Raw genomic sequence first — 12876 nt, 5'->3', positions numbered from 1 at the left:
CATTTGCCAGGATATCCTTGCCTCCAGGATGATATTTTTCTTTTCTTACACAAGAGAAAAGACCAATTTATCCAGTCATTTAGATGGAACTGCAGGTCACAGAGCTGATGCATTATACCACTCCTGTGGTACAAAAACAACTAGATTTTTACAAATTAATTTTCCCACACCACTGTCAGATCAAAACTGGCATCCCTCTCTGCAACTACAATACATATATTTAAAAAAACTTTTTTTAAAAAAAGTGGGGGGAGTTCAAAAGTGTTTTAGGCAGGAACCAATAACGTTAAGAGCTTGGTTCTCAGACCATATGACTGCATAGATATGAAAAATACAGAGTTTTAGGTTACTAAAAAAAAGGTAAAGATGTCCTTATCTTTGTGGCAGCCTGATTCCGAGGACTACATGGTTGCAGAGGTACCGTTTTCTTGCAATTAAAACTGTATGCCATTGTGTAAAGAAAAGTTCCATCATAGATTTCAAAGCAGAGTTTTGCATTTGTGCATACAAAACACACAGCGCTGCACAGAGCACAGATCTGGGGTTTGGCAGCACACCGTTAGGCAGGACACACAGCACTCCCACCGAGGAGGCGGTTATCTAGCTGTCATGCACTCCAGCACTCCAGCACTCCAACTTGCCGATGTTGCAGATGTCATGGGACCACGAGTTGGAGGAAAGCAACTTGGTTCTTCTTCTCATCGCTTTTCTTCTGTGCTCAAAAACGGGACATCCCTCCCCCCCACCCCACCCACGCCTGTGGGGATTTTTTTTCTTTTTACTATTTCAGTTTCAACCGCAGTAATACAAGAGCACACAACGGATACAAACTCAAGGTAAACCGCTCCAAACTTGATTGCAGAAAATACGACTTCAGCAACAGAGCCTGGAATGCACTACCTGACTCTGTAGATTCTTCCCCAAACCCCCATAACTTTAACCTGAGTCTGTCTACCGTTGACCTCACCCCATTCCTAAGAGGTCTGTAAGGGGACGTGCATAAGCGCACCATCGTGCCTACCATCCCTGTCCTGCTGCCTCACTTAGTCGTATCCATTTCATTCCTACTCATGTTGACTCCGATACCTGTTCTCCTGTAAACGATTGACAAATCAAATAAATAAATAAGAATAAACAAATACATCCCCGGACCCGCCACCTAGCTGCTTTTAAAGGCGGCTGGGGAAGGGAAGCCCCCGGCGCCCACTTTTCCTCCCTTACCTGTCCTGAACATCAGCTGCTCGTCTTTGGGGTCTCCGAATTCCGACAACAAGGACTTGAAGAGGATTCCGCACGAGTTCTGGATCCCGAAGACAGTCCCGTTGCACCACATGGAGGCCAGCATGACCACCCAGCCCCAGCCTCCTTCGGGAGGCTCGGTCGTCTCCGGGTGCACTGGTGGCGGCGACTCACCCTGTTCCGCCGCCTTCTCGGGAGGGCTCTGCGTCTCCCCCAGCCCAGCCACCAAGTCCAGTTCTGCGACCCCGGAGGCGAGCAAGGCTTCCCGCGGGCACCATTCTCCGTTTCCCTTTTTCGGCTCGTCCTCGCCCGCCGTCTCACTTTCCTCCGGAGCGGAGGGAGCGTTCCCCGCTTCCACCTCCTCGCTGACGGGAGACATAACCGCGAAGCGAAGCGCCGAAAGGCGGCCTTGGGCTACGGCTCGGCGCTCCCTCGCTCCTTAGCACCGCCGAGGCAGCGCGAACATGCCCCGCGTACGAGGAAGGAGGAGCGCGATCCAGAACTTGGCCGCCAGGCGCGAAAAGAAACGCTCACCCTCGCCGCTCGGGTGACACCAGTCCAGAGTCCCGAAGCTCGATTTGCATATTATTGCCCCTGATCCGCCTGCCGCACGAGCGAGCCAGCCCCTCAAGGCGGGGCCGTCCGCGCGAGCCTCTTCCAGGTGGTTTTTGAAGGAGCGGCCCACGAGGAGGCGTGTCCTTCGAGCCAGAGATGCGCTTCTGCGACCCGCCTTCTTCGGGGCGCCCCACCCCCTTTCAATATTCCGAACGTCCTCATTGGCTAAAGGGGGGGCTGGGGTTCCGCCCCCCCTCCCCCTCTTCCTGAGGCCCACGAAGCGGACAACCGGGACAAAAGCGCTTGAGTAAGGGAAGGCGAGAGCGGGAAAAAGTGGGTGGGGGGCTCAGTTTTTTGTTTGTTTGTTTTATCCCGCGCGCGCCGAGGGCCAAGCCCATCCGTCAAAGAGATGACGACCACTCGAGGAAGGCGATTGGACGGGGGTTGAGAGTGGGGCGGTGACAACGGCGATTGCTGCTGCTGCTGCAGGAGCAGCATCGCAACCCGCAGGCTTAGAATCGGGTCCGCTGGCCACGCGTTCTGCCGCGGAGTCGCGTGAGAAAGGAGATCTTCCCCCGTGCGCACGACGACGGCCTCTCTCAGAGGCTGGCCTCTGTACATGCGTGTGTGTCTCTGATGTCAGCCACCTCCCCCAAAATTAGCGACAATTTATTGGCAGGGCTGAAGGGAAACAAAAAGACTTTTGCCAAGGTACAGGGCAAAAGGGCAGGAGTTTGCACGTAAGGGACAAGTAGAAAGAAACAACGGAGTATTGCTAACTTAGTAGATGCAGCCCACATCATTTGACAAAGATTGACCCAGGTAGATATGGTTCTTCTTTAATGAAGCAGCCATCAAAGGTATCAACCCAGAATAGGACCCATATATTAAAAGATGCTTTAAGTATATTAAATATTTAGCTCTAGTATAAAGCATTCTGGACAAGAGCCCAGCCTTAATCATCAAAGGTTTATCAACCTCACTTCAAATACGGTCCAATGTTCAGGGTGAGCGTTATCACTAAAGTAAGAAAACAGCAGCAGGTGTTCTTTCAAGAGAGATATCTAGTAGCTCTAGGACATGGCCGCACAAATGTCAAGGCCTTGGGTGTCCCACCCACAAACCCACAGAGGGCCTCCAATCTTTGTAATCTTTAGTGTACAGAAGGTATTATGTCTGAAAGAGCACAATGGGGAGAAGAACCAAGCTTTCTTGATCTTTTTTAGGTAGGTGGTTTCCAAGAAAGAGGGGCCTGAAAAGTGGAAAGCCAGATGTTTACAAAAAGTAGAAAAGAATTTATAAAAGAACTACAAGGTGGGAATCCTGTGGTTATACAAAATGGACCTTCCCGAAGGAAGTCGATTGTTAGAGCTGGAATGTTGACATCAACAGGCTGGTTGAGAATGGGAGATTGGGGTTCCTCAGCTTACCCTGATGTTGCAAATCCCTTATTAGGCTGTCCTTGGACTATAATAATTATAGTAAAAGTCAGTTATATTCATTATACTCAAATTATAATAATTATAGTCAAACTCAGTCAAACTAGCGGCCCACAGGCCAGATGCATCATGTGCAGGCCACGCCCACTCCAGCTCTGCAAGTGGGGGGGAAAGGTCTTTAAGCATCACGTGACAGCAACGTGACGCAGTGAGTTTGACACCCATGGATATTATGAGCTTGCGAGGGCGCTTCTATGGTTTAGATGGGATTGCAGAGGGGCTTTGTCTGGGACTCTCGGAGGGTAGGGAGAGTCAATAGAGGGATGATAGGATTATACAAAGAGAGGAGCTGGGTTTGATCCTGGCCCTATCCGAAAGATGGGGGGAAAGGGTGCAGCTTCCGTTTCATTTCTTCAATTTATTTTCTCCACTATAAAGCAATTTTGAATGCACTGGAAGTAATCTTATTAACTCTTTTTAATAAAAAGGGGATTATTTTTAGTCTTGGTGTTTTCTGTCCACTACAGATTTTGCATGTGTGACCCTTAGAACACCACTCAATAGCCTTTAACACAGTGGCTGTTGGGCACCCTAATTCTTCCAGAAGTGTAAGAAATATTTTAGCAGGGAGAGGGGAATCTTATCACAGCTGCAAAATGCTGAGCAGTAGTTATTTTAACGTTGACCCTTTTAGGGAGAGAGGAACATGAAGAACATGTCTTTGTTTAATGATCACATTTGGGACCAGCAATTCAATCATTAAAGGAAACTAAATGAAACTGTGACCACGCTTATGATCTTACTTCAGCATTCCTTTGCTTTACAATCTTTCCTGTGAAGATCGTATATGTGTAGGATTCGTCATAGTTATTTTTTCATCACTGTGGTAACTGTGAATAGTCATTAAATGAGGCAGTTATTAAAAAAGACTGTCTGTAATTTTAGTAAGGAATACTGAGCCATTGTAGGCATGTGATGAATAAAATCACTCAGATTTATTTAGTTTTGACTTGTCAATTGCTATAAACTTGATTGAAGGTGGGTTTTGCCCTAGTTCCTGGGGACAAGGACAAGATCTTTTTGCCCTAGTTCCTGGGGACAAGGACAAGATCTTTTTGAGTGTTAGTGCTGCCAGATGGCTGTTACATGCTTATCCTTTCTAGTTGGTTAAGGCTGCCCGAACGACTGCCATTGGCTGTGTTCAAGCTGTGGTAAATTCATCTTGAAGCGAGGAGGTGTAACTATTTTCTTGAAAAGGTGGTATTGAGGAAGTGGTATATTTTCTTCAAAAAGCCATCTTAGGACACAGCAGTGTTAAATGGTTTTTCAACCTGTTTCCAAACTCCTAGCTTTGGGGAAGATAGTAGGGTTGCAAATCTAGAGGACCCTCAAAGAAATAGATTGTCTGCACACTTTTCTGTCAGGCTATAGATTAGCATGCCTAAAATGACACTGATCACACTTATGGAAGACTTCTGGTGGGACAGGGCAGGGTTGATGTGACTTGGCTGGTCTTGCCTGATCTATGTGCCTTTCAATATAAATTTGATCATATCTTTCTGGGCCACTTTTGGGGTTGGGGAAAGAGAAAGTTATTCTATAGCAGCCGTTTTCTTCTCTGGTTTGCTAGATCCAAACCAATTCTCTCTAGTTCCAATTGGTTTGGCAGTAAGGATATGATCAAGCACATAAGTCTGGCTTTTGATTTAAAAGAACAGCTGCTCCCCATTACAACTCTACGTAAGACTGCCCTTAAAGACCACTTGGAATGCAAGCATGGAATGCACCAGTGCAAGTAGTTATGGGAGTATGTCATTTCACTCTTACAGCATCACTACTTCACAAGTTGTGCTGGTTGACAGTTGGCTTTTGGATGCATTTCAAGCTACTAATTGTCTCCCATAAGGTTCTTTGTGGCTTCCTAGTTACCTACAGTCTGCCATCTCTGGAACTTTTTGGTAAGATCTTCCAAGGTTGCTTTGCTCCAGATCCCATTGGTAAAGCAGAGGAATCTTGCAGGACCTTGGTGGATCTTTCCATACCCACATTTGTCGTATGGAACATCATTGTTCTGGAAGTCCATATGGCCCTGATCCTACCGTCTTTTAGAGAGCCCCTAAGACCTATAAAACCTGGCTTTTTAGTAGGTCCTGGGGCCAGGTAGTTTGGGTTCTGGCTAACCAAAGTATGTTCTGTATTATTTTGTAAAGGATTGTTGTTTTCTATGACGTGGAATGTGAAGACATATTATTGTTTGTGATAATTTCCTTGTTTTTGTTGTTCTAATTTATTTCTATTTAAAGTCACCTAGAATTGTGACTATGATTGAAGCAGCCTTTGATTAAATAAATTGTTGATATATCTGTGTATATGTGTTCTCGTTCGTGGAGATAATGAAATGGAGATCCTGGACATTGGATTAAGATTTTCTAAGAAGTTACATCTAAGGTAAACATTCAGGTCTTATGTTTTTGCACGTATTGCTAAATAACATTTTGATCTTGTCATTAATATTTTGTATTTCATGTAATGTAAATCATGTAATTTAATTATAAATTTAGAGAAGATTAAAAACAATAAAAGTTCAACTCTGAAGGTATAGGACAATCATGGCAATGTGTATTAGCTTTGGTCAATCTTATATATCAGTTGCATCTGTGTAGGCAAGTAGTTTTATGTATACTTTATATATTGTTTTTATGCTTATAGTATGTTATTTGTACACCACCCAGAATCATTGTGAGAGAGACGGGCAGTTCCTAAATATGATAAATAAATAAATAAAAATATTTCATATGTTCCACAACATTATTTGTTGATTGTCAACTTTTAATTATTGTTCCACCTTTGTATATGATTAGATTTTTTTAAATCTCAGAATTAGCAATTTTATTAATGTTTTTCTTTATATTTATTTTAATGAAATATATCTGATAGATGAACTTGGCTGTATTTTCTTTTGTAAGTTCAATAGTCTATGTGCAACAAAATGGTATTTATTTCTAAATATATATTATTTATTCATAAGCATTCCCTGTGTTCTTGAAGTAGCTTATGAAAATCTCAAAAGTCTTGAAATTGTCCAGAATTTTTTTTATAAAAAACCAGTGCAAGCAGGTGGAAAATGGCCTTCTATTCAGTCAACACAACTCTCAAATGAACCCACAATAATAAAGAGAAAAAATGAAACAAGTTTTTTTTTTGTGACAGAACAATCAACCAGTGGAACAGCTTGCCTTCAGAAGTTGTAGATTCTCATTCACTTGAGGCTTTTAAGAAGAAACTGGACAATCACTTGTCTGGAATGGTATAGGGTCTGTGCTTGGACTAGAAGACCTTTTCCAAAGTCATCTTCGGTTCATACAGCATTTCTATAGAACAATGAAAATCAATAATTTTATTCTTTTCTTTTGTGTGTGTGTGGGGTTGTAGATTGGCTGGGAACATAAAGTTGATAAAAAAGAGCATCTGATATTAGTGTTTTCCTTCCACACAATGGGAAATCTAATGTATCCTTTGATCATGCAGGACTTTCTCAAGAAGAATGGATTGAAACCCAAGACTTGTGATAGTTCCTAAAGTAACAGACATACAAGAAAAACATTTATGTATGCCACCATCATCATCACCATCGCACTGGAAATTGAATCACCCCTGTGCGACGAATAGGCATACCAGGTGTCAGGCCTGTAGCGGTTCCTTTAAGAATCTTTGGCCTGCCACACTCTCTCTTCTAGCTTCATCTTTAGTATGCATATTCATTAAGGGGGGGGAATAGCAATGGGTAGAATGTGTTGTTTTCAAAATAAAAAATTCCTTTCTAGAAGCTCAAGGTTATTCTTTGTCTCCGCACCTTGACACCTGACCGGAACCAGCAGGGTGGAGATGACAGCGTGGAAGAAGAAGATTGGACCATGTGATGGATTAGTGGGTGTGGGGACAAGATCATGAACTTTCAACTCGGTGGGAATCCTAGGTAACTTCCAGAATTGAGATTCCACAGATGTACCAACATGTCTGACTTATTAAATTGGAACTTTAAGGAAAGGTTTGCCTTGGACTCTGATTTAATTCTGCATGATACTTGGAACGCTGACACCAGGTTTCTATCCCAGGGAACTTCAGTCCTACAAATGGGATAGGTTAACAGCAGAGGAGGCAAATGGATGTCTTGCTTTGGTGTTACAAATAAAACATGAAGCTGGGTAACTTGATCCAAAGTATTTATAGGTTTATGGGGAAGTGAAAGTAGACAGAGGTTCACACTTTTTGCTGACTTTGCTCTATTTCAGCTGTGTTTTATTGAACAAGTCAACAGAAGTCACAATCAATTGAAAAGTATTAGCACAAAAAAATAAAAATAAAAGGAGAGGAACCATGTAAACAATGTTGTTTTTAAAAACCACATTTGTTTCGGGGTTAAATATCTGTCTCCTTCCTGAGTTAAAATACTGTCTAACTGTTCTTGAATTGTGACAAAGCGGTGTGAGTGATGGCATAACATTTGCTGCTCCCATTTGATAAGTTATTTTGGGAATCTGGAACGTTTAATGTTTTACACTGAGCTGGGATTAATTTGTGTGGCATTTTTATGTAATACATCATTAGGAGCTTGTTTATCAGGTAAGTAAGTGCAGTACACAAAGATCCTGGAGTTACATAAGTGCAGTACGTCTGGCAATTTAGATAAATGACTGAATACCAAAGCTGCAAACATCTGGTAAAGTGGGAGTGCCAAAGGGTAAAATAGTGTGAGCGTCCCTGTAACCCTACACACAAAAGTCATGGACTGTTATTTGGAAGTTGCATAACTTCTTGGAACCGTTCCTGGAACAAGATAATGCTAAGAATGAAGATGACAACTTGGAGAAGAGAACTGGGCTTTGGAATGAGAACCAGAGAATTTCCAGCTTTGGTGCAATGCTGCCACATGTTCAGCCATTGCATTGCTCCATAAATCTGTGGGGTTTTGTTTTGCTGCTGCTGTTGTTGTTTACTTTTTAGCTGAGCCATGTCTTATAGGCAAAGTATAGCTACCCGGCAAAGATCTACATGTTGCTAATGTGAATTTAGACTTTGTTAGGATAAAGATGGAGAAAATGTAAGCATTCATTTTTTCGCAATTGCTTTCATAGGTTCTGTGAAGACAGGACTGTTTCAGTGTTATCTTTAATTACACTCTGCCATAAAAGCAGAGAACTTCCCAATATTTGCTTAAAGATGTTGCTGATGAGTAAGTGAAAGGAGAGTGTTTGTAACTGATAATACGAGAGACAGGTATGTAATCTTAGAAATACACTTAACATTTAACCAAACCAGATAAGAGCAAACTTCCAATGCTCTAAGCAGGTGGTCTATGCCATGGGTGATATTCAGCAGGTTCTGGAGAATTGAATATCAGAAATTTTGAGTAGTTTGGAGAACCAGCAAATACCACCTCTGGCTGGCCCCAGAGTGAGGTGGGAATGGAGATTTTGCAATATCCTTCCCCTAGGAGTAGGGAGGGAATGGGGATTTTGCAGTATCCTTCCCCTGCCACACCTACCAAGCCACGCCCACAGAACCAGTATTAAAAATATGAATTTCACCACTGATCTATGCCCTCTGGAATAATATCCCCCCAGAGATACTATTGGTTTTCATTTTTTGACTGTTCCAAAAGTGCCTTAAGATCTGTTTCTGCTCTCTGGTCTGGGGTTAATCTACCAGTAGAGCACCTTCTGTGTTTCTTTGAATGTTGTTATTGTTGTCTGGACAATGAAGTTTTGTTATTTTTAAATGTGTTTTAATTAAGGTAAGTAGGTAGCTAGGTAGATACAATACAATACATGATATGATATGATATGATATATATATTTAGCAAGGACCCAGCAACTTAGGGGAATCAGATGACCTTAATAAATCAAAATGATTCTGAAAAGGGTGCCCTGATCCCATGGTGAAAAGTAGCATCTTACATGGTATTTACAAGCTATGACTTGTAATCCCTACCAGGTTAAAAAACCCTACAATCCCAAACTTGATACTGAGATAAAAAAGTAATGAAATGAGTCAACATTATTCCTTCTGTGGTTTCATAGGTAAAGGTAAAGGTTTCCCCTGTCCAGTCATGTCCGATTTCAGGGGGTTATGCTCATGTCCATTTCCTAGCAAAGAGAACCAGCTTTGTCCGAAGATACTTCTGTGGTCATGTGGCCAGCATGACTATACATTGAGGTACACAGAACACTGTTAGTTTCCCACTGAGGTGCTACCTATTTTTCTACTTACATTTGCATGCTTTCATACTGCTAGATTGGCAGGATCTGAGGCAAGAACCTATCACATGGTAGTTGGGTCCCACACTGCGAACTTTCCAGTTGACAGACCAGTGTCTTAACCATCAGGCTCCTGTGCCCTTACTTCTGTGGGTTAATATGTAATATTAATATTTAAACATATCTTTCAAGGCCACCTGATCTCTATTTTGTCTCCATTAAGTCTGCTCCAAACAGCTACCAAGTCACAGACTGATCTGCAAGTGTGCTACTCCTGACAACCAAAGTGTTTTGTTTACTGCCTTTGACGACATCCGATTAGCCAGCAGGGAAAACATCCATCAATCAAGGCAGTACAGTCTGAATAGGGAGGTCCTGTTTCCAGATTCTGCTGGGTTTCTCTAGGATAATATGTCCCATGATCCTTCCACATGCCGTTTGAGCATCTCCCAAGTTAAACAAAAAACTAAAAAAAGAAAAAGAAACATATGGTAGGACATCTGAGCAGAACTGGGAAGCAGACCGTAACCTGATTGTACAAATACATAGATTGTATAAATAACAGGAGCTAACCATCACTGGACAACCAGTTCTCTTAATTCAGCAAAATGAACTGATAAGTAAGCAAGAAAATCCAGCTCATCATTTATTATTTCATGGAAGAAAATCCAGACTATTACATGTAAAGCAACTGGTGTCAGTTGACAATATTGTTGATACAGAAGCATGCCACATGTCTCTTTCCCCCCAAGTAAAATAAGGTGGGTCTGCTGACTTGTTGTCATAAGCCTGGAGTGAGGTTGGGAACAGAAACAGGGAAAGGAGATCATGATTATAAAAGGAATTCTGGAAACATAACCGTTGTAGAGATGGCAACCTTGGGAGTAAAATGGCTATGGCTGAGGTTGGTAGGCACTCCCAAAACATGTTCTAATAAGATGCGAGCCAGTAGTATGCTGCAGCTGCCAAAGAGGCCAATGCAGTCCTAGGCTGCATCAACAAGAAGATAGTATCGGGGTCACTTGAAGTGTTAATACTACTTTATACAGTTTTTGTAAGGCCACACTTGGAATACTACATCCAATATTTTGGTCAACATGATAGAAAAAAGATGTTGAGACCAGGGGTGGGTTCCAGCAGCCACTACTGCCGGTTCGCTCATCGGCACGCAGCATGTGCGTGCGCGCTTGATGCGTACTATGCACGCATGCCCAGTACAATAAAAATTGTTTTGCGCTTGCGCAGAAGCCAAAAACAAGATGGTCACTGGGAGAACTGGTTCGGGGTCGTGGCAGGCCTGGGTCACTGGTCCTTCATGAGGAGCTCCTGATTCCTCAAACTGCCCCACAAAAAGGAACCCGTAAACCAGATTCTTTATTAATAAGTATTAAATTTTTACTACTTATAGTAATTGGAGTGCTTGTTATTAACATTGAACATTGATCTATTAGATATAGCTTATGGTTTAAAAAATGGGGTTCTACACCACAGTAAGATAAAACCACACTAACTACTCAATGTCTTGGCACATTGGTTTGCAGACTCAGCCAAACTCAGAGAAACAGGAGCAATCTAAGGGAGGGTGCAAATAGGCCTGAACATCTGTGCATGGTATTTATTTATTTATTTGCTTATTTATTTATTTATTTATATCCTACCCTTGTCATTTTTATAAATTATTCAAGGTGCTGAACATAATCAATACTGCTTCCTCCTTCTATTTTCTCTGTAAAACACAATCCTGCAAGGTGCATTGAAGTGAAAGACAGTGACTGGCATAAAAGTTTTGCAGATTTATTTATTTTGGAAAAATACATAAATGTATTTATCCTCTTAAAAATAAATAAATTTATTTTGGTTACTCTTTTTCTAATGGACTATTTGCTGACTTTGAAAGATGCTTTCGTTTGTATGGAAAAGGGAGAACGGAAAGCTTTATCCCACACCAACCTGGATTCACATGAAGATCTGCACTGGTTTGCCTGAAAGTGATTTGATTGGTGAGCCAAAGGAGAAGGGCTGTTTTGCAGTTCAAAGGATCACTTTTTGAATACATGTTCAATAGAGATCCATCAAATTGTATCACTTCATACCTTTAAGAAAACCCCGAAGACTCAATGTTTAAATGACCTGCTCTGAAGTTGTATTTTTATAGACTGCAGTGGTATACAGCTCCACAGTCATATGAAATGACCCAAGGAACATTGAATACATGTTTCAGTAAAATCAGCTTTATTGGAGCATGTATCCAATATTCCTTGGGTCAGTTTTACTCCAATGATTAAGATGTTTGTAGAAGATTTTTTTTTTCACTTGCTCATAAAAATGTCATTACAGGTTTGTTTGTTTTTAACGTAGCTACAAGCTTCCATATGCTGCCAACTACAATAAATTTCAAAGATACAGCTTATTGGGTTTGTTTGTTAAATATTGCCAGGGCAGGAAGGAACATGTTACTTATGTAAGTGAGGAAAATCAAGCTAGGAATGACTTCCTTCCTGTCAACATGATTGATGGCTCAGCCCTTTCCAAATATACCCCCATTTTTACCATTCCTCTGAGGCTGAATGTCTAGAGAAAGATTGTGTGACTCCCGGTATACTAGTCAGGCATTTCCAGACAGGGATTAGAGACCCAGTTTAGTTTCCTTGAAGGGATCTTTCCAATAAGCCTTAAATTGCCCCACTAAGGTTGTGTGACTTGTCTACAAAGTGACTATCTCCCAAATTGACTACAGTGAAACTTTAACAGGGTTTTAAAACACAATAGGGGTAGAGGACTAAAGCACTGTTCTACAGGGTACTTATAGCCTGTTTCCCCTGACTAGACTGAGATTGATTGATCTGCCTCTATCTATCTATCTATCTATCTATCATCTATCTATCTATCTATCTATCTATCTATCTATCTATCTATCTATCTATCTATCTATCTATCTTCTATCTCGCCAGAGTTAGCAATATGAAGCTCTGCAGCAAATGTTAAAAGTTTTTTTTTCTTTAAAACCCAGAGATTTTAAACAGTCTTGACTTGGGAAGGATGGTGACACATCTTAAATCTATTAGCTTTCAGACTGGAATATTGATTGTTTCTGCAGGGTTAATGCTGTTCTGTTCAAAGAGCAGCTGATTCTTTTGAACATATCCCTTTATATATTTAATTCCAAAACCTACTGTATAATTCATTAAGTGCACTGTTGATAATCATTTCTCATATTTTCATATTTTCTGAATGTTTATTTACATAAAAACTTGCCAGTATGTTTCTTTTATTGCTAATTACATTGATAGTTAATATGTTATAGTACAATTACTAGTTGTCAAAGGTCATGGCTGATACTGATTGCCCTCTAATAAGTAATAAGAAAGTGTATTTTGTTTTATGCT

The 12876-nt window shown here is 41.4% G+C and overlaps 1 protein-coding gene across 1 annotated transcript in view; it reads right to left on the bottom strand.

Moving 5' to 3' along the window:
• Nucleotides 1-1787, bottom strand: part of SLC16A10 (solute carrier family 16 member 10) — a 61713-nt gene extending 59926 nt beyond the window's left edge. The window contains exon 1 of the mRNA XM_081941500.1: nt 1222-1787. Within this exon, the coding sequence (XP_081797626.1) occupies nt 1222-1618 (397 nt within the window). The 5' untranslated portion in view covers nt 1619-1787. The remainder of the gene's footprint in view (nt 1-1221) is intronic.
• Nucleotides 1788-12876: the final 11089 nt, after the last annotated feature.

This window comes from Natrix helvetica, assembly GCF_964273705.1.
Source record: "Natrix helvetica genome assembly, chromosome: 2".
In the NCBI taxonomy this organism is placed as follows: Eukaryota; Metazoa; Chordata; class Lepidosauria; order Squamata; family Natricidae; genus Natrix; species Natrix helvetica.
The sequence above is the reverse complement of the archived record's forward strand: the minus strand, read 5'-3'. Positions and strand labels throughout refer to the sequence as shown.